This window comes from Prunus dulcis, chromosome 1 (genome assembly GCF_902201215.1).
Source record: "Prunus dulcis chromosome 1, ALMONDv2, whole genome shotgun sequence".
In the NCBI taxonomy this organism is placed as follows: Eukaryota; Viridiplantae; Streptophyta; class Magnoliopsida; order Rosales; family Rosaceae; genus Prunus; species Prunus dulcis.
The window spans coordinates 26608049-26627756 of NC_047650.1; the positions used below are offsets into that span (position 1 = coordinate 26608049).

At 38.2% G+C, this 19708-nt stretch overlaps 5 protein-coding genes across 7 annotated transcripts; 3 read left to right on the forward strand and 2 right to left on the reverse strand.

Annotated features, from left to right (window-relative positions):
- The first annotated feature begins 295 nt into the window (after positions 1-295).
- Positions 296-4228, forward strand: LOC117633206 (transcription factor HBP-1b(c38)-like). Of its 2 annotated transcripts, XM_034366929.1 has the most exons (12): positions 296-389; positions 524-627; positions 841-944; positions 1036-1109; positions 1219-1431; positions 1804-1881; positions 1980-2039; positions 2462-2539; positions 2617-2674; positions 2940-3211; positions 3333-3578; positions 3691-3837. In XM_034366929.1, exons 2-12 carry the CDS (start codon positions 563-565, stop codon positions 3835-3837), a joined length of 1395 nt encoding a protein of 464 aa, XP_034222820.1. In that variant the 5' UTR covers positions 296-389; positions 524-562. The 2 variants fall into 2 exon arrangements, with proteins under 2 accessions (XP_034222820.1, XP_034222813.1); XM_034366922.1 differs by having other exon boundaries at positions 371-627; positions 3691-4228.
- Positions 4229-4872: 644 nt separating this feature from the next.
- LOC117616100 lies at positions 4873-5567 on the reverse strand. Of its 2 annotated transcripts, none has more exons than XM_034345312.1 (2): positions 5139-5567; positions 4873-5016 (listed from the first exon to the last, which is right to left on the reverse strand). In XM_034345312.1, the coding sequence occupies exons 1-2, from the start codon at positions 5482-5484 to the stop codon at positions 4964-4966; spliced, it is 399 nt and encodes a 132-aa protein (XP_034201203.1). In that variant the 5' UTR covers positions 5485-5567; the 3' UTR covers positions 4873-4963. The 2 variants fall into 2 exon arrangements, with proteins under 2 accessions (XP_034201203.1, XP_034201202.1); XM_034345311.1 differs by having other exon boundaries at positions 4873-5019.
- A 2334-nt stretch (positions 5568-7901) lies between these two features.
- LOC117615424 (cell number regulator 2) lies at positions 7902-8660 on the forward strand. The gene is made up of 3 exons (XM_034344502.1): positions 7902-8046; positions 8144-8215; positions 8344-8660. Exons 1-3 carry the CDS (start codon positions 7968-7970, stop codon positions 8658-8660), a joined length of 468 nt encoding a protein of 155 aa, XP_034200393.1. The 5' UTR covers positions 7902-7967.
- A 1272-nt stretch (positions 8661-9932) lies between these two features.
- On the forward strand, positions 9933-11506 carry LOC117614505 (probable carboxylesterase 6). The gene has a single exon (XM_034343342.1). The coding sequence runs from the start codon at positions 9980-9982 to the stop codon at positions 11084-11086; it is 1107 nt and encodes a 368-aa protein (XP_034199233.1). The 5' UTR covers positions 9933-9979; the 3' UTR covers positions 11087-11506.
- A 1781-nt stretch (positions 11507-13287) lies between these two features.
- On the reverse strand, positions 13288-19297 carry LOC117631774 (serine/threonine-protein phosphatase 2A 65 kDa regulatory subunit A beta isoform). The gene is made up of 13 exons (XM_034365077.1): positions 19168-19297; positions 17874-18290; positions 17300-17546; positions 16842-16954; positions 16499-16578; positions 16171-16312; positions 15979-16059; positions 15223-15327; positions 14835-15017; positions 14355-14447; positions 14085-14224; positions 13922-13988; positions 13288-13804 (listed from the first exon to the last, which is right to left on the reverse strand). The coding sequence occupies exons 2-13, from the start codon at positions 18264-18266 to the stop codon at positions 13685-13687; spliced, it is 1764 nt and encodes a 587-aa protein (XP_034220968.1). The 5' UTR covers positions 18267-18290; positions 19168-19297; the 3' UTR covers positions 13288-13684.
- Positions 19298-19708: the final 411 nt, after the last annotated feature.

The following is a 19708-nucleotide window of genomic DNA, read 5'->3' on the forward strand; positions in this document are numbered from 1 at the left end:
CTACTACACAGTATAGCAGAGGAAGAGACCCTAGACGATCCAGAAGCAAACAGAGAATCAACTAAATAGGGGTCGTTTTTTTTTTTTTTTTTTGTCTTGGGCCAAGTGGACTTCTTCTTCCACACGCTCCTCTTCGTTTTCAAACTGTGTGATCACATAGTTTTCTATTTTGGGTTTTGTCCATGACTGGTTTTTTGGGTTTGCAAAAGGGGAGAGCAGGGATTGTAGAGAGTGACAGAGACGCTCCAGAGGGAGAGACTGAGGGAGGGCTAGAAATGTTGGGCTGGGGTATTGGGAAGCTAAAATCCCAAGTCAGAAAGCAATAATAAAAAGCCTGGTGTTTAAAATTATTAAAAAGGATGTCCTGATACGCTATCCTCTTCTTAAAGGTACATCAAGATTTTCTTCACTTCACTGCTCTCTCCTCTCTCCTCTTTCCTCTCTCTCCTCTTTCCTCTTCTTCTACTCGAGAACTTAAAAAAGTCCCTATGAGGATCATGTTTATCTTTCCTTTGCTTTAAAGGAGATATAGGTAGAAAGGAACACCAAGTCACTTAAAAAAATGCAGAGCTTCAAAGCAGCTTCAACAAACCCAGAATTGTATTCCCACTCTTCCTTCTATTTCAGGTATACTTACTGTTCTCTCTCTCTCTCTCTCTCTGCTAATTGGTTATGATTTTGGTTTCTGGGTCTCTGTTTAAGTTATGGTTTTTTTGGGTGTTAACAGAGTTTATAAGAAATGGGTTATGTGCACAGAAAAAAAAGTCTTAACATTTATGTTTATCACTAAATAATAACCCAGCGCCTCTGTTTCTGTGAATCTGTGCTGTGCAAAAACAGAGGAGACGACACTAACCGAAACCAAACGCGTTTTACGGATCTTGGAGAGCTTGAACAGTCCGCTACTGTCTTCCCTCACGATGATGCTGTTGATTTAATCCCAAGTATTCTCTCTCTCTCTCTCTCTCTCTCTCTCTCTCTCGCTAGTATTATATGTATTCTGTTATTTATATGTGTGGTTTTAATGTGTTGTAGGCTCAATGTTCAGTTTAAAAGCAAACAATGTTGCTGTTGTACCTAATAACTTGCACTATGGGGCCTTGAACACGGTACTCAACCCAACCCAAGTCCCTCTCTTTTTCTTCTCTTGCACTATGATATAGGTAGCTTAGCTTCAGTGTCTTCTTGTTGGGCTTATGGGATGGTTTGTTTGTGCAGAGCACTGGGTGTTTGGACATAGGCTCAACAATAACCGGGACAGGAGGAGGCTGTGTAGAGACAGGGCATCACCAATACATGTACCACCAGCAGAAAGGGACGACGTCTTCGGGAAACGGACACTTTGAGAATTGGGGTGATTCAGCCATGGCTGACAACAGCCAGCAGACTGATGATACCTCCACAGACGTTGACACCGATGATAAAAACCAAGTACCTTCATCTCTCTCTCTCTCTCTCTCTCTCTCTCTGTTTCGTGAGCATATGCCGTGTTACTATGCACTGTTTATTAGGAATCTATCCATAGACTTTAATGGGTGGGTGGGTGTCAGCTTGGAATTTAGAATCTTTTGAAACTTGGAATTTTTTGATTGCCATCCATGTTGTTTTTAGCTTCCAGAAGGCTTTCAATTAGTACATGTTCTGTCCAGAATCCAGATCAATGGTGGGCCTATCTCTAAATTGATTTACTTCGAAACCGAATATGTTACTCTAAATTTTAGCTACCCAAGCTAGGGATGTTTCTTGAATTGAGTCAAAGTGAATTGGTTTAATATGAAATTTGAATTCTTTTTTCTTTTTTAGCTTCATGGAATTCCGCATGGAGCACTAACAGTAGTGGATTCAATGGAACAGCCCAGGGAAAGAAGTGGAGATCAAAAGGTTAGATATATCTATACTGTTGTTCAAAGTCATGTGCTTGGATTGGATGGTAATTTTTCTTTTTTGAATGCTGATCTTTTGGGCTAATTAATTTCCAGACACTGCGTAGGCTGGCCCAGAATCGAGAAGCAGCAAGGAAGAGTCGTCTAAGGAAGAAAGTATGCATCTTTTCTCATTTACTTTGCAGTTTTCACATTTTTGGAAATCTTTTTCTTTAAAGTTTCATCTGCCTAGGCCTGGGACCTGGGACCTGGGCTCTGGATCTTTTAGCTCTATACGTATTAATGTTAGCAAACGTTGAGACATAAAATCTTGGTGTAGACTACCCTGAAGATTCACTGTCAGCTCTATGATTTAGGTTTGCCTTATAAATGCTTCTCATTCACTGTGCTCTTTTGGTTGGATTACCCTTTTTGTCCTTTTGGTTCTGCTCCCTTATTAATTAGCTTACCTCTTTGGTACCCTTCTAGTTAATTGATGCCCCCCCTGAATCCTTGTCTGTTGAATGAAAAGTTGCATTGTTTTTTAAGTTAATAAATACAACATATTTGGATCATTTATAGGTTTTGGTTTTGGATAGGCATATGTCCAGCAGCTGGAAAATAGTCGACTTAGGCTTTCACATCTAGAGCAAGAGCTTCAGCGAGCAAGGCAGCAGGTGAAGGACTTTAAAGTTTCTATCCATAAAATATATATCTGTATTTCTTTCATTATATGTTTACTATTTCAATGCAGGGTATGTTTATTGCAACTGGACTTTCTGGGGATAATGGTCATTCAATGGCAGGAAATGGTAAATTGCTTTAACCACATGAATAGTATTTTTGTGTGTGGAAAACTTCATTCCTTGTAAGGATTCTCATCCATAGGGCAACAACGAAATCCAAGAAAATTGTAATTAGTAATACTATATTAGCCAATTATTAAATTGTCCTTTTTAACTGTTTGGTAGAAAGAATGTACAAAGGCAGACAAGTAAATATATGATGTTAAGCCTAGAGATCAACATCATAATTTACACAGCGGACAGTGAACTTATAACGTGTTGTACTTTTCAGGGGCCTTAGCATTTGACTTGGAGTATGCACGCTGGCTTGACGAACATCAACGACTGATACATGATATGCGATCAGCTGTGAATTCCCATACGGGTGATAACGAATTGCGGATCCTTGTTGATAGCGTAATGACCCATTATGATGAAATATTCAGGTTAAAGAGCATTGCTGCAAAGACTGATGTATTTCACATGCTTTCTGGCATGTGGAAAACACCTGCAGAAAGGTGCTTTATGTGGTTGGGTGGATTCCGTTCGTCTGAACTTCTCAAGGTGATCTTCTATTTGATTTTTCCCAAATTGCTTACCCTTTGCCCTGTTGGCCTGACACGAGTATAGATATTCAAGTTGGTCTATTTTATTTTATTTTTTTAATTTACTGTTGGATATTCAGATACTTGGGAACCAGCTTGAACCTTTGACAGATCAACAGTTGATGGGCATATGTAATCTGCAGCAATCCTCCCAACAGGCTGAAGATGCCTTGTCACAAGGGATGGAAGCTTTGCAACAATCTCTTGTAGACACACTTTCCTCAGGTACTCATGGACCTACTGGTTCTGGCAATGTTGCAGACTACATGGGCCAAATGGCAATTGCTATGGGCAAGCTTGCCACACTTGAGAACTTCCTTCACCAGGTAACAAGTGTGTGGATTTGCGAATTATCTTCTTCTTGTGATTTGTTTGTAGCATCGTTGTGCATATATGTTGGATATGTATAAATAATGTGCATACTTTCTCACTTGTTAGGCTGACCTTTTGAGACAGCAAACACTACAACAAATGCATCGTATTCTGACCACTCGTCAAGCAGCTCGTGCCCTCCTCGTCATCAGTGACTACTTCTCTCGTCTCCGAGCACTCAGTTCTTTATGGTTGGCACGTCCTAGGGACTAATGTTTTTTCGCTTTCACCTCGACCCGGCCTTAGGACTTGCAAAAAAAAGTAGAAGAAGAAAAAAGAATTTGCTATTGCCCCACTATTAGTAAACCAGCTGTAGTGCTGAGACCACGAAGATGGTTAATTATGAAAATGCAGATTCAACTTTGAGGCCCCATTTTTCTTATGATGCTTTTCTTTTATCAGTCACAGGTTAGGCCCTGCATCTTGGCTTATAGAAACGTCGGTGATCGACTTAATGAAAGCCGAGTGGCCGTTCTCTAACATGTAATTAAGTTAAATATATGCCCTCTTGCTCTTGGGCATGGAAATATATACTCATTTTCACACTAAATGTGCTAATACTAATCCTATCAGATAATCAGGGGATTGAAAGCATTTGTGGTTACCAAATTCTTAGATAAATCTTGGGCCCCTTTTGGTTACGGAATGGATTTGAGGGGAAATTACTTTTCATGTCATTTCTCAAGGGATGGGAAATGGAGATTCCGTTCTCATATTTGGTAATACTGTGAAAGTAATCAAAAAATACCACTTTATTTCATTTTACATATTTGGTTAAGAATGTAAAACAAAGTTAGATTAATTTTCCAATTATACTCATATGAAATCAAATAAAAAAAGAATGCATTTAATACTATATTGTAATTCTTAATTGTTAATGGAGACAATATGGTTATGAAAAATGTGTATTTAATATTGGCTCATTTTCTCAAATTTTTCCATGAGGAGAGAAACAAAACCGAAATGGGGAAGGAGGGTTTCGATTTACCATGCTCGGATTTATTAAACATGGGAAAGCGTTGCTTTCCCATCCTAAAGCCTCTTTTTTCATGAACCAAATAGGGTCTTATTTTAAAATTTGCATCATTATCACTCGAATTTGGCTCAAACGAGATGATTAATAGATAGACTAAGTGAATAAAAAGAATAAGTTACAATTAATTCGTACTTAACATGAAGATGAAATAATACAATGAAATTTGATTGTCACCCTACATTTTTCTTTACAACATGATGTTTGTGTTCCGTTTATTTTTGAATTGTTAGTAGAAACATTGTGGGCGAGACAGTATCTATCTGAGGTTTTTGGATCCGTGAAAAGGGAAAAACTTTGTTTTCATCACTGCTTGCTCTGCACCCGCTTGTAAATTCTTGTGTTGTTATTCATCCTTCCTGCTAGGGACCAAAAAAACTTTAGTCATTGAACTGAATCAATTGATTAAATAAAACTCAATTTTATTCATTTAAAAATTTATAGAAAAAGAAGAATCATAAGAAAGGATGAGAACAAGTACTTGGCTTGTAATTGCTTCTTGGATTTACAGCCTGAGGGATAAAAACTCCAGTTCCATTGCTGTTTTCCCACAGTTTTGAAAGCGAAGCTGGAACTGAACAATCAGTGTTCTTATTTCCCAGCCAACTGACATACCCAAGTGATGATGAATCAGGAGCTGGGATGTCAAAGCTACGTTTGGTGACATTAGTACTGAATGAGCTTGTGGTTTTGGCCTTAGGAAAATCTTCATTGTCTGCGGTCAAGAGCAAAATCTGCCGTGTGATATCGGCGAAAAATACATCATCATCAACATAAGCACCACCATCATCAAATTCAAGACTGGATTTTGTGCTCATCACCTCCATGTTGAATTTCAAGACAGAAACCAGATTCTGTGACAAAACTTGAAAGTAGGGATATTTGTGAAGGAAATGAATGGTGTCTTGGGTTGGGTTGCAGAAAAAGAGTAACTTTTGGATTTTATATATAGAAGAATTTGGACAACAGAAAATACTTTGTTTGCGGTCAATAATGATGGAGATAATCAGCATATCTGTCATATCTCCAAATGAATCCAAGTCCAAGAATCTGTCTCTGTCCGTACGTCGGCACATGTCTATTCTGTATGTTTATTAAATTCCTCTGCCTTGTTCGTGCAAGTCGACGATAATGACTTGGGATAATTAATTTTGTTTAACGTTAAAATTAGAAAGTTTCCCATTAAAGGTGATTCATAGAATTTGCACACGTAAACAATGGCCCTGCTTTGCTGATATGTAGCACAAAAGGACATAAATGGGTAGCTTAAGACGCATAAAGTAACAAAAAAGAGCAACCAAGCACATAAATTAAATACGTACATAATAATAATACATGAACGAAAGTTTTTGGCGGTCACATAATGAGAATGAACATAAATACATACTCGCAAACAATCAATCTGATAAGCAAACTTTAAATCAAACTCATGACAAATTTTTAACATAAGACGTCAGTAAATTAACGATCCATGCCCGATTCGACATTCGGAGGCTTGATCCCTTCCCGGTTCCACTTCTCAACGTTGGCTTGCCACCCTTGAAAACAACCATGCACAACAATAAGATTCATGATCATTTTTAAATGTGGAAAATTTGACACCCAGAAAAATAAATTAATAAATAATAAATACTAAATAAAAAATTTGTGTTTTCCTATTTGCACAGCACACCACCATGATTGATGGGGCACGAATTTGAACCTAATCGAAATCAGCCGCTCCAGTGTTTGTTTGGGCCTGGGAATAGTTTTCGTGCGCCCAACAAGTGAGGAGGGTCCAAGCCCAAATACTCAGAAACTCTTTTTAAAATTTGAAAAAGATAAGGTTGTTCTGAGCCCATATATCAATTTCTAAATTTAGATAGGGTTGTGAGTTGTGAGTTACCTATGGAGGGATCGATTCCATGATTTTTGAGTTCTCTGTACTCCTGACAAATAGAAAAGACACAGCAGCAGCCATGGAGCACAAAATCACCGCATGGTTCTTCTGGTAGTGAAAACATTGCTCTCAGCTTGGCTCGATATTTTCCAGAATATAGCCACCCACAACCTATAGACCCCATTGCGTAGGCGTTGAGGCTAGCCATCCCACGAGCTGCATGCCAAGTATATATATTTTACTTCATTAGTCACTTTTTTACTCAAACATTTTAATGAACAATTGACATATTGAGTAAGGGTTTTTATATATATATATATATATATATATATATATATATATATTAGAATTAATTACATGTAGTCCCCTTGTCAACAATCTCCGCAATCCGCCCAAGGGTGACGCATGGACAGAAACAAGTGAGAAGACCTTCAAAAAAATGAAATATGAAGAAGAAATGTCAGTCACGAAGAAGCAAAACGAAAAGAAAAAGAAGTAGGAAAATTTGTCCATGGTAGGAAAATTTGTACAATTAGAACGATCGTCCAAACAATCGAAAAGGCCAGTGGACCATTGCCCTTGAGGAAGTTGCTTTTCAGGTTGAGCCAATTTGGAATTGGAGTTATATGAAGTCATTGTTACCGCCAGAAAAACAAATTCTTGAATGGCCGATGACCTATCTATATACTATGGCACTACATATTTATAAGAAAAAATATCACTACGAAGAGCCTTACGTACTACACCGTATTACAAGGGGACTCATTTCGTGGAAATTATTATGCTTCATTTCTTCTTGATCATTCGAAATAAATTATCAAAATGAAAGGTGAATCATTCTAACACGAAAAAGATACGAAACTAGTGCGAAGGTTAGAGATATTATATCATATCAAAGGTCAGAAGTCTGAACTCACCTCACCTCGCCACGTAGATCCAGTCCAAATTTCAAAAGTGTGGTAAAAGACGTTAATGGAAATGAAACATAGATTAATTTGGTCAACGAGGAAGGATGGGTGCCATTAAGAGAGAGGTTGTGCTATGTATGTATGTACCAGGAAAATGTCACGCTTAAAAAAATTGTTTTAGATGACTTGTTCCAAGTTGAGATGTTTTTCTGGGCAATACGGTTCTTGAAGTTAAATAGTACAGAAGGCTTAATTATGTTTGGAGGTTGTTACATATCCCTTCATCCATTAACGGTTTATTACGAAGAGGCACGTTGATTAATTATGAAACTATATATCTCTTTGATCCATACGCACATGTATATATATATATATATATATATATATATATATATATGTGGAGATCATCGATCTTTAAGAGCATATGGGCATGGCTGAGTTACAGAAAGAATCTGTCACTTCCGACAGACCGGCCCCGTCAGCGCCTCCTCTCACAGCCACCGGCATTCCGGTTGATCCGATCATGATCAGCAATAATACTCCTCATTCCCCAGTGCCTTGGTCCACTGGGCTCTGCAACTGTTGTGAAGATGTTAGCAGTTGTAAGTGCCATGTCGCATTTTTATCTTTCACTGCTAAATTAAAACTTTAGCGGATGTTTGTTAGTGATAATGGTTTATCAATTTTTTCTGTGTATAGGTTGCTTGACGTGTTGGTGTCCATGTGTGACATTTGGACGCATTGCAGAAATTGTGGACAGGGGATCAACTTGTAAGTTTTTATTTTCCTTTATTAATTATATATATATATCTCTACCATACCACGAAATATAAATAAATTTATGTGTCTGTTGCAATTTGCATGCATATGATCCAATTTAAATGTGGATATGCATTCAGCTTGTGGAGTAAGCGGGACTATTTACAGTTTGATGCTGTGCTTGGTGGGTTGCTCGTGCTTGTATTCGTGCTTCTATCGATCCAAACTGAGAGGGCAATATTTGTTGGAGGAGAGGCCCTGCACAGATTGTTGCGTCCATTTTTGCTGCGAGGAATGTGCTTTGTGCCAAGAGTATAGGCAGCTTCAGAACCAGGGCTTTGACATGTCCATAGGTTGGCATGGCAACGTCGAAAGGCAGAAACGACTGGCTGCAACAATGGCATCGCCATCGCCATCGCCATTGCCTCCACAGCTTCAGTCTGGCATGACGCGTTAACTAGACCCACAGCAAATTGTAATTCAAAGCCAATTGTTATACTGTTAATGTAATTTGTAACAGTAATTTATTTGTGTTTAATTTTGCCAATAATTTTCTGAATGATATTCGCTTTGAAATATAGAATTTGTAACATGACATGAATTCCTATGTCATTATCGGTTTGATAAACAACAAATTATTAAAAGAATTGGTGTCTGTACCATTACTCTCAAACGGTGTATTCTCAACTCAACATTACTAATTCCTGTTTTGATAAGGAATATTGTACAAATTTTGGTGTGACATATTAGGTAGTAGGAAGGTACAATAGCACGATCAAGAACAATCAACCAGCTAGTACAATTATTCTCTTATCCTCAACTGATGCTCCTTGTTTGTTTGTAAAAACTGACAACATACATGTACCATATTCTTCAGATATTTCCCATTAAGATCCTTTTCAAAGTGCGTCTCATAATAAAAATTTATGTGACATTCGATAAGCCAAAAGCCTTTGACCATGGAAAAATCCACTGATGACTTACACAAGGTGCATGTTCCATGGACGTCCTGAAACACAGGGGGGAGGGGGCTTCTAACATATATGGAAATGGGAGGAGATAATTTTCAAGATTAATAATGCTCTGGTTCTACTTTTGCCTTGGTGGAAGCATAACGTCCCTAAAATTAATGCCGTTGAAAAGATGGTATTGGGAGGCAACGAAAAGTGAGGTCCCTCTAGCTAGCTAGTGCTTTGATTCCACTCAAGTCCCTAATGCTGTACCATTGTCGCTTTAAAATGTCTAACAATGTCATGCACATATTCTAAATGGAAAAGCTGCTTCCAAGCCCAGCTGTATAAGAAAACATAATGGTGTAATTATAGTCAAAGGTCAACCATATGATGTCTATGTGAAAATTATTCTCATTGATTTGAATTAAACCCAACTAATTAATTTTAATATGCATCTGATTAATGGGTAGGTCACATTACAATTTACACTTATGACTTACCGACTGAAGAAAATTAGTACTTGATTAATCTGACAATTTAGTTAATCAACTGGGTTACCAAAGGGCACTCCCATGGCCCCTATACTACACTAGATCCACGTGAAGACATGTGGCAGTGACCCAATTGCCCACTTGGCAGGATAAGATGGGTTGATCTCTCTTCCTCACTTTGGCTACCCCAACTTTAGGTTTCCTTGCCTTATCATTTTCGCATTTTCATCATCTATTTAAGGAACGCAGAGCCACAAACGTTTCCTTAATTGCCCAAAACTCTATTCAAAGTTTTGTGCTATCTCTCCGAAGTTTTCATTCACCTTCTTCATATGAGAGCAAAGAGATCAATGGCTGCTATCACCTTAGATCCAAGTTTCAACCCAAAAACCAACCCTCATGAGCATGACCAACAACATGGGAATGTGATTGAGGAAATTGAAGGACTTATTAAAGTGTACAAAGATGGACATGTGGAGAGACCCCATATTGTTCCATGTGTCGCAACCGCAGTGCCTCCCGAGCTAGGCGTGACATCCAGGGACGTGGTCATTGACAAGTTCACAAACATTTGGTCACGTTTCTATGTTCCCAAATGCCATGGAAATGACAACAAGCTCCCTTTGCTAGTCTATTTCCATGGAGGTGGGTTTTGTGTTGGCTCAGCCGCTTGGAGTTGTTACCATGAATTCTTAGCAAAGCTAGCAGCCAAAGCCGGTTGCTTAATCATGTCTGTGAATTATCGACTGGTCCCTGAGCACCCTCTCCCAGCAGCATATGAAGATGGGTTGAAGGCCCTTTTGTGGCTAAAGCAACAAGCTCTAAGTCAACGCGGGGCTAATAATAAATGGTGGTCAAGGCAGTGTGACTTTTCTAGAATTTTCCTAGTGGGGGACAGTGCGGGTGCCAATATAGCCCATAATGTGGCCACAAGACTTTGCAATATTATTTCTGACGGTCCATGTGATGAACAAATTATTATTTCAAGCTTAATTAAGCCTTTAACTATTAAGGGTACAATTTTGCTGCAACCATTTTTTGGGGGAGAGGCAAGAACAAGTTCTGAGAAGTACAATATGGTGAAGCAACCTGGGTCTGCTTTGAGCTTGGCAGCTTCTGATACTTACTGGCGATTGGCGCTGCCATGTGGCGCTAATCGCGACCATCCATGGTGCAACCCTTTGAAGAGTGCTAGCTCTCTAAGGGCTGTTTGGGCTACCATGGTTTGCATTTCAGAGATGGATATATTGAAAGATAGAAACTTAGAGTTTTGTTGTGCATTGGATCATAACAGCAACAGAGCTGGTAAGATGAAGGTGGAGTGTGTGGTGTACAAAGGTGTTGGGCATGCATTTCAGGTTCTAGATAAGTCTCAGCTCTCGAAAACTCGATCCCAAGAAATGATAACTCATATTAAGGCCTTTGTTAATTATAATTAGTAGATATATATATATATATACATATACACACATATATGTATATAACTCTCTCTCTCTCTCCTAGCTGTGGAAGGAAATCGAAGGGCAATTAATAATTTGTGTAAAAGCTTTTTACTTTTTTTTCTTCTTCTTATCAGAATGAATTGTGTAAAACGTTGGGAAAAGACAAAGAAACCAGATCATTACTAGCTAGCTGTCATCTAAATCAGTCCGTACTAGGAGGAGGGCTTCGTATCGTCTCTATCATCATGTACGTATTCTTGTCCTTTTCATAATGTTAATGCTCATACATGGAGTACTGAAAAATTAATTCATGATGATTCTCAAATGGTAATGGTAATGCGCAAATTAGGAAAAATATCGATCCCTTGTAATGTTTTGGTTACAACCAGAAAAGGAAATGAAATACTTCTCATACAATCTGTAAAATGACCTATTTTAATTGAAGTATCAATTGGTATGCGTTCTTAGCATGAGCTTATGAAGTCACCCTATAGCTAGCTGGGGGATCTTACTCATACATACATACTTGGTCGCCAAAACCTGTATATTCTGATGAAAACAAATTATATAATATTGTCGTCCTTAAGCTTGAAAGTATAAGTGTATAAGTGATTGACGAAGGCCATACACGCCCTCTCGTCTCCCACGATGGCCCCTCATGAAGGTTCGTGGTTGAGGTTTCTTCATGGGGCTGCAGATGGTGCCCTCCGTCTATTAAAATTAGTGACGCATTCTTGCTCAAATGAGTGTTCCACATGAAATTACTGCCCAATCCTTTTCTGCAGAAACAAATAATGTATGTTCTTTAGGTTCAATGCTAAAAAAAGGTACGTAGTTAATCATGTAGCTAGCGCAGAGACAATACTATATTATTAATTAATTATACAGTACACATAACACATCATATGTCTATGAAATACCTGAGTTTTGGATGGCAATGGCATATTTCTCTTTCGTTCTCCTACTTTTTCTTCTGCTACTTCCATATCGTGAAGATCATGCATGGAGAGCTGGACTTGTTTTATGGCAGTATTTATAAGACTGCCATCATATGCGCATTTGCATGTGCACCCAACCCAACCCAGCAGCTAGCTAATTAGATATATGCAGTAAAACGAAGCTTTCATTTGGTGGTTGGTGGGGCACCAGGTGCGAACCATCGGTCGTATAGGTTGCAAATGCTTCAACCCCCATATTTAACTTGTACGGCTGTCTCTGATCAATTCATTACATATCGCATGTGTCTATCTTGGTTTTTTAAAAACCTGTAAACCTTTTTGAAATTAACTTTAAAATATTAAAACATAACGTTTGAAAAAATAAGAACTTGTAAAGAAAAACGGCATGGGGTAGTGTAGTCGGGTGGAAGATCTTGGGAGATGTTGCTGGGAGTTGGTTGTGGGTATGGGTTGTTCTTTGAGAGAGAGAGAGAGAGAGAGAGAGAGAGAGAGAGAGAGAATCGGGGTGGGGTGGTGGGTTTTGGCTTAGGGAAGCGGGGTCTTGAGGTGTGGGTGGGGAAAGTGGCTGGGGCGTGGACGTTGACAAGGTGGTGCGTTGTTGTTGGAGAGAGAGAGAAGAGAAAAGGTTGATGGCAACTGGGATGGGGGGAATGCTAGCAACACTATAATTTTGTTTTGTATTGTATTGGTGAGAAGACATAATATTCCATTTACGTCTGCATCATGGAGAGCCGTGGAGGAATTAAACACAAGACAAGTGCCACCATTTGGCCTCTCTCTCTCTCTCTCTCTCTCTCTCTCTCTCTCAAATGCCCACCAAAGTGGGATCCTTTTCACGTGGGTTGGCAGCTTAGACTGCCACCACCCAAAAATAGCATCCCTCATCAAATCCTCAACATGAAATAAACAGGTATTGTCGTCGTCCTATTTGGTTCGCTCCTATCATTGCAAATTCGTAATTGTGTTTTGCCAATCAACTTAAAGCGAATCCAATTATAATTCACTAATTAAAATTATTTTCTATCAATAATGATACTGAGAAAAGCTTCAAATACCAATCTAACCGACGAGCAAAACTTCTACATCACATGTTTCGTACACCAAACTCTGTGTCTCTCATAACATGATAGAGAAAAAGTAACATGAAACCAAGAATAGTAAGTTTTTCTCTTTAACGGAGATGAACGGAGATTTGAAAGTACCCAATCTCGTTTTGAAAGCATCAACAAATATTAAATATTAGGAAGAAAAAAAAGAAAAAGAATATATTCACCAACAAAATAATACGGTTCTTCAATTCAATTCTAAGACAATATTTATCTTCCTACCGATGAAGACCGATGAAGACAAGAAACAATTTGCAGAAGAGTACAAAGAAAATCTGGAAGCTAATATTACACATTTTCCCAATATACGACGGGAACTAAATATTTCATAAACTTAGGCAACTCAAAACGGTCCCGCATGTTAGGCACAAAATACTAGCACACTTACTCAGACGTTAGGCACAAAATACTAGCACACTTACTCAGACGCTCCAGCAAAGAACATATAAACTACTCTGATGATATGCAGAAATGATGCCTTCGTTTTAAACATATGCAATCAACATCTCCTAGAGTGTAAAGAATCCTGGCTAGCTGGACATCATGACATGATCAATTGCCTGAAGTGCCTGGTTAGCGAAAAATCGGACGTCAACATCTGGGTCCTCACTCAGCTCAACCAAAGAGGGCCGAATTGTCTTCTCCACCACCTGGATCACAGCAATTTTCATGCCCCAGTAAGAAGAAACATAAATTGAACATTGGAATAACAAATTCCAGAAAACATTCAGAAATGAAATTGTCAAGATTCAGGTGTAGATACTTACAGACTGATCAACTATGGGGATAAGGGACTGCAGCACCTTTGCCACATTAAATTTGATGTTGGGAACTCTGAAGGGGAAACATAATAATTCAGGCCAGCAAACAGAATAGCTGCTAAATCATATCTCTAATATTTGGTACGCACAGTTCATGGATTATATATACCTATCCTTTGACGCATTGACAACCACTGGCAGCAGTTTTGAACATGTGATTTCTGAACCCATAACCGGGGCAAGGAGGCAGACTGCACGTAGAATTGTCATTCGATACAAATAGTGTGGATTGTCAATCATCTCTAGAACCTGCCCAAATGACGTAAATTCCCAGTTCTTTTAAGGAGTAGAGTATAAAGATAAGATACACAACTTAAAACTAGAAGAGCAGAAAGCTGCAAAGTCAAAAATGTGGTAGGGCACCAGAAAATAAACAAACCTGTGGAATAATATGCTGCATTGCCCATTCTGGGCCAAACTCTTCTGCAAGACGTTTCAAATTGTTAGCAGCAGCATCACGAATTGAGTAGACCTGCAATAGATTCCAAATATGATAATTAGACAGAAAAACTTGCAACAGATATCAAAGATGATAAAACAGAGAAATATGTACCAAGATTAGATCGAAATTACTAATGCTTTTAAAAATAAAAAAACAAAAATCACTAATGCACATATACAAGTTCTTTCTCCTTTTTTCCTTCTTAAATTTTTTTTTTTGGTGGAGAGAGAGAGAGAGAAAAAGAGAGAGAGAGAGAGAGAGAGAGAGAGAGAGAGAGAGAGAGAGAGAGATGAGGTGGGTAGGGAGTTGATAAAACTTGATACAGATGCGAGCTTGAAGGGAAAAAACGAACAATTTAACTTCCCTACAAGGCTTATCATGAACTGACATGTATTTGAAAGGTAGGAATACACTAACCTTATCCTGTAGCCACTGCATGCAAAGGGCACCAAGCTTATCATCAAAGAACCCTACACCCAGCTGACTTGCCAACAGAGGTATGTACTCTATTATTGCAAGCCGAACCCTCCAATGTCTATCCTCCGCAAGCTCAACTATGGCTGGTAATAAGGATTGAGATAGCAAATCGATTCCAATAACCTGCAAGAATAACATGCTTGAGCATTCTCTTAAAAAGGTCTAGCCATTCATCTTTTGATAGGGAACGGCCAAAAAGGCCCAAATAGTAAGGTCTGAAAACATTGTGTTTAAAAGCATGTAAAGAATCATCAAAAGGAGACACGGGGGAAAATTGAGAATATAATGTATTTAGCACCGGCATTTACTTTCTCAGTCCTGAACTGACCTGATTCACTTGATCAAGCTTGCTAATGATATTAAGGCGCACATCCGGAAATTCATCCTTCAGAAGCGAAAGAAAAATGGGAAGGAGCTGCTCAATTGTAGCATCCTGCATAATGAGATGCATGCAAGTAATGCAATTAATCAGACAACGCTATCATAAGATTGAAAGATTGATTGCGGGATTGAGACTAAACCAATTGACTATCTCATCCAAGCACAAACCAGAAAGAAAGAAAAAACAAACAAAAAACAAAAGCCAGAAAGAACACTCCATCTATCTCAGGGGGTAATTTGCAGGCCAAATCTATGCGATGTATAACAAAAACCTGAGAAACGGTTTTATATGTTTACATCAAGTACCCCTCTTCGGCATGCAGACTTCAGAGTCAATCTTCAACAATGTCATTTAATTTGAAAAGAATGTAATTTGAGATTCATTGACTCATACCATTTAGTTAGCCGAATTTAAATTTGAGATATGGACCAGATACACGTCTCTTCTTTTTTTACTTCCCAACTTCTTCACAGATGTATGGACTATCCAAGACATATTCAGCTCCACCAACCATCCAATCAAAAAGATTCATTTAATGTAAAAGTCATATACACCTCATATCAGCTCCAGTTCATTGATTTGTCAACTCTTTTTTAATTGAAAAAAAACCCAATCCGATATACCGCCATTATTGTATGTAATGATCAATAATGGAGTTCTTTCCTGGAAACAATAACTGCACTAACCACATGACATTCTCACCTTTCCTAATACAAGAGCCATTCCCATTATAACTGAAGCCAAAGCAGACCGGACATGTTGGGAAGAATCTGATGACAGCTCCTGCAAAGGTCATTCAGAAGTATTGAATAGCTAATACAAAAGAAAGTATAAATTGGAGCCAACAGCAAACAGCACCAAGGAAGGAAAAACTTTTCATTAAAGCATGCATACCTTCACACATGGAAGAATATGCTGAATTGCAAGTTCTGGGCTTAAAATCCGACAAAACTTAGTAACTTTGCCAGCAGCTGCTATACGTACTTCAGCCTCATTATCTCGAAGCAACCGCACATAAGCAGGAACCAAGTCCGTCCTTCAAATACAACCACCATATATCAAATATTTCAAAAGAAAAAAAAAAAAAAAATCAAAGGCCATAAATAAGCCACTACAGATGGGAAGTGTGACTTAGCTAAACAAAAATTGGCCAGACAAATGTCTGGTCAAATAAATGATCTCCACTATCTTTATCACATGGCTGCAGTATGACAATAAATACCTTGTAGGCTCAGGCCCCACAGCTTCACAAAGCTCATATAGTTGATTTGCAACCATGTAACGCACACGCCAAGACTTATCCTGTTCAGAGATAAGAAAAAATGTCAAGATACACAAAATTCATTGATATATTTTTGGTTACACAAAACTGTCAGTGACACTCCAGTGTCATGACCAACAGCTTCCAAACACATGCCTTAACCATCCATTCAGCCTTTTTATGAGAAAATAGGATGAATATAACCATGAAAACCATGCTAGCAATATAAAAGTAGCAAATTCTGGGTATAAACCTGCACAAAATATTCAGAACCAAAACTCGACATTCTAAATAATAGGTTTACCTGAGAGAAGTTAACAATAACAGGGAGGATATGTGCAACACAGTCTTGGGGCTCCAACAACTTTCCAAGAGCAGCACAGCCCTCAACAGCCAATAGTCGAACAGAATCTTGATCTGAGATGAAAAAAATTGTGAGAACTCCAACTTTGAACTCAAAGAGACAATGAGAATGTGAAGGCACAGAAATAATAAAACCCAACTTCTTAAAGTACAGACAAAACACTCTAACCAAATTGATAGATTTACAAAACTGAGAATGTGAAGACACAGAAATAATAACACCCAACTTCTTAAAGTACAGACCAAACACTCTAACCAAATTGATAGAATTACAAAACTGAGAATGTGAGGACAGAAATAATAACACCCAACTTCTTAAAGTACAGACAAAACACTCTAACCAAATTAATAGAATTACAAAATATAGATGGCGAGAAAACAAGGTGAGCATTAAATTACCATCTTGTGTAAGATCCTCAAATATGGACATGATATCAGTCTTCAGATGAGCAGGTTCGACAGTTGCTGCAAATTTCCCCAGGTTTGTTGCAGCAGACCTTCTAACCATAGGCATGTCATCTTGACACAACTGACTGTAAATTGACCGCAGTTCCGTCTTCAATGTCTCTGGTGCACTAGGGTAGGCAATATGAAAAAGCCCACATGCAGATACTCGAGCTGTAAACCATTCACCAGCTGCCAACCTCTGATGAAAAAAAAATACAATACGCATTGAACAAAGGATTTGCTGAGGGTGAAAGGATTGAAAACTACAGAACATTGTAATGAATGCACATGGACATGTGCAGGACACTGATGAATTGATGTTTTCATGTAAATGTCACCAGTGCAAAGCTCTTAAAAGTATCCACATGGCATAGATTTAAAGATATAAAAGGCATGCCTCTCCATAAATAATTTGAGGGCTAGCCCAGTGGTAAGGCACGTGGAAATAGAGGTTAGAACTAGAACAAGGCATCGAACGTTAAAAACTAATAAAATTTTGAACATAGAAGGAAATAAGTTATCTAACCTTCACAAGAGGAATAAACCAGTTCACTAAATCACCCTCCCTCATCTGAGACCCAATCCTACATAATGACTCCACAGCCTTGTCCCTCACACAGGTTTCCTCGACAGTGCAAAGGGTTTCCAAGGGTGGGAGCAAAACATGTGCATGCTCCACTCCCCCAACATATGGAATGAAGACCCCCAACTCTTCTGCCATTGCAAGAAGTACCTCATCATCGTCATCATTGTTTTCGCTCAGAAAGGGGATTAACTCCTTACGGGTTCGTTCTTCCCCAAGAGCACGTGCAATGGTAGATAGCCTGCGGATTGAGTTCAACCGTAGCTGGATGTCGTCATTTTTCAGCTCGTCTATGAGAACGGCTATTGGGTATAGCGGTTCATCAACCATAGACATTGTAAATCAAAGTTTTTTTAGAACCTTCAAACACCAAAAGAAAATAACATAAGTACTACAAGTAAATGATATGTATTAAGACCCATCAATGCAGCTACCAAATTATATATGTAAAACAATAAGTTACCTTCATAATTAAATAACAATAAATACCAACCAACAAATAAATGGGCATATGCAAATGCGTTTCTAAATTATAAGTAACTATAACTAATAGTATTTTAAAGTAAGCAAAATTTGCAGATATAACCAACGGTCTATATGACCACCCACCCAGGGTTCACAGGAACTGCGAAACTAGAAAAAATGCATAATCTTACAATAATTAACAGGACCACTATATTCTCATTTCGGTTTCAATTCTTTACTTCGATTCCTATGATTCCCAAGGTATTCAGTGGAGCATAATTGAGAAAAGCATCAGATCAACACCGCGAGATCTAAATCAAACCCTAGAATTCAAATCCAGAAAATACCAAAAACGTTTAAAAGAAAATGAAAAACACGACGATGAATTCTGAGATTCCAGAATCAGTAACTCTAGGGCTCTGTTTAGCTACTAAAATTCCAAATGAGAAAAATGAATCAACAACTGCGTACTTATTTTATGACCAAGGAAATAAACAATTAAAAATGAACAAGCGGGCGTGCGTGTGAGCGATATAGTAAGACATTGCTTCAGCTGAATTACTCTTCATTTCCGGGAAAGGAAAACATAAATTAATTAATTCAGTTTTTTTTTTTTTTTTTGGGGGGTTGGTGTCTTACTTTCCTTAGTTTCCTCGGAAAACAAACAGATGCCAAAAATCAAGTTACCCCAATTGATTGAAAAATGAAATTCTTAAAATGTTTGCATTACTAAGAGGAAATCGATGAAACTTATAAGCGAAAACGGTCTTACCGATCTCAGTGCCCTTCCCGCCGGCTGTCTCTGATTCGACAATCTGTTAGAGAGAGAGAGAGAGACAGAGACAGAGAGAGAGAGAGAGAGAGAGAGAGAGGACGAGAGAGTCGAGAAACTATCGTATTATGGTTCTTTTTGTTTGCAGGCCCATGTGTACAGAAGCTAGCTGTTAGCCTTTGGGCGTCTTCAGATTAGAGCTGAGGAACAGAACTTGTATTGGGGCTTCACAAGCCCTAGCCCAATAGTGATGCGTTTTAATGCTTCTTCTGTTCCCTTTCTTGGTTCGTGTTTTTCTTTTTTCTTGTTTTGCTATATTTTTTCTTGGTTGGTTATTATTATTGCTTTTAGAGACTTGAAAGTGTTTTTTAATTTCAAAGTAATAATAAGTAATATATAAATGGCATATACTAATAAATCATCGATCCATATTCATATTCACGATAAATCATTTGACATTCATTCATATTATAATAATATGTATCTATTTATTAATATTGTACTCTAGATCCACAAAATATCAAGTCCACCTATATCATAA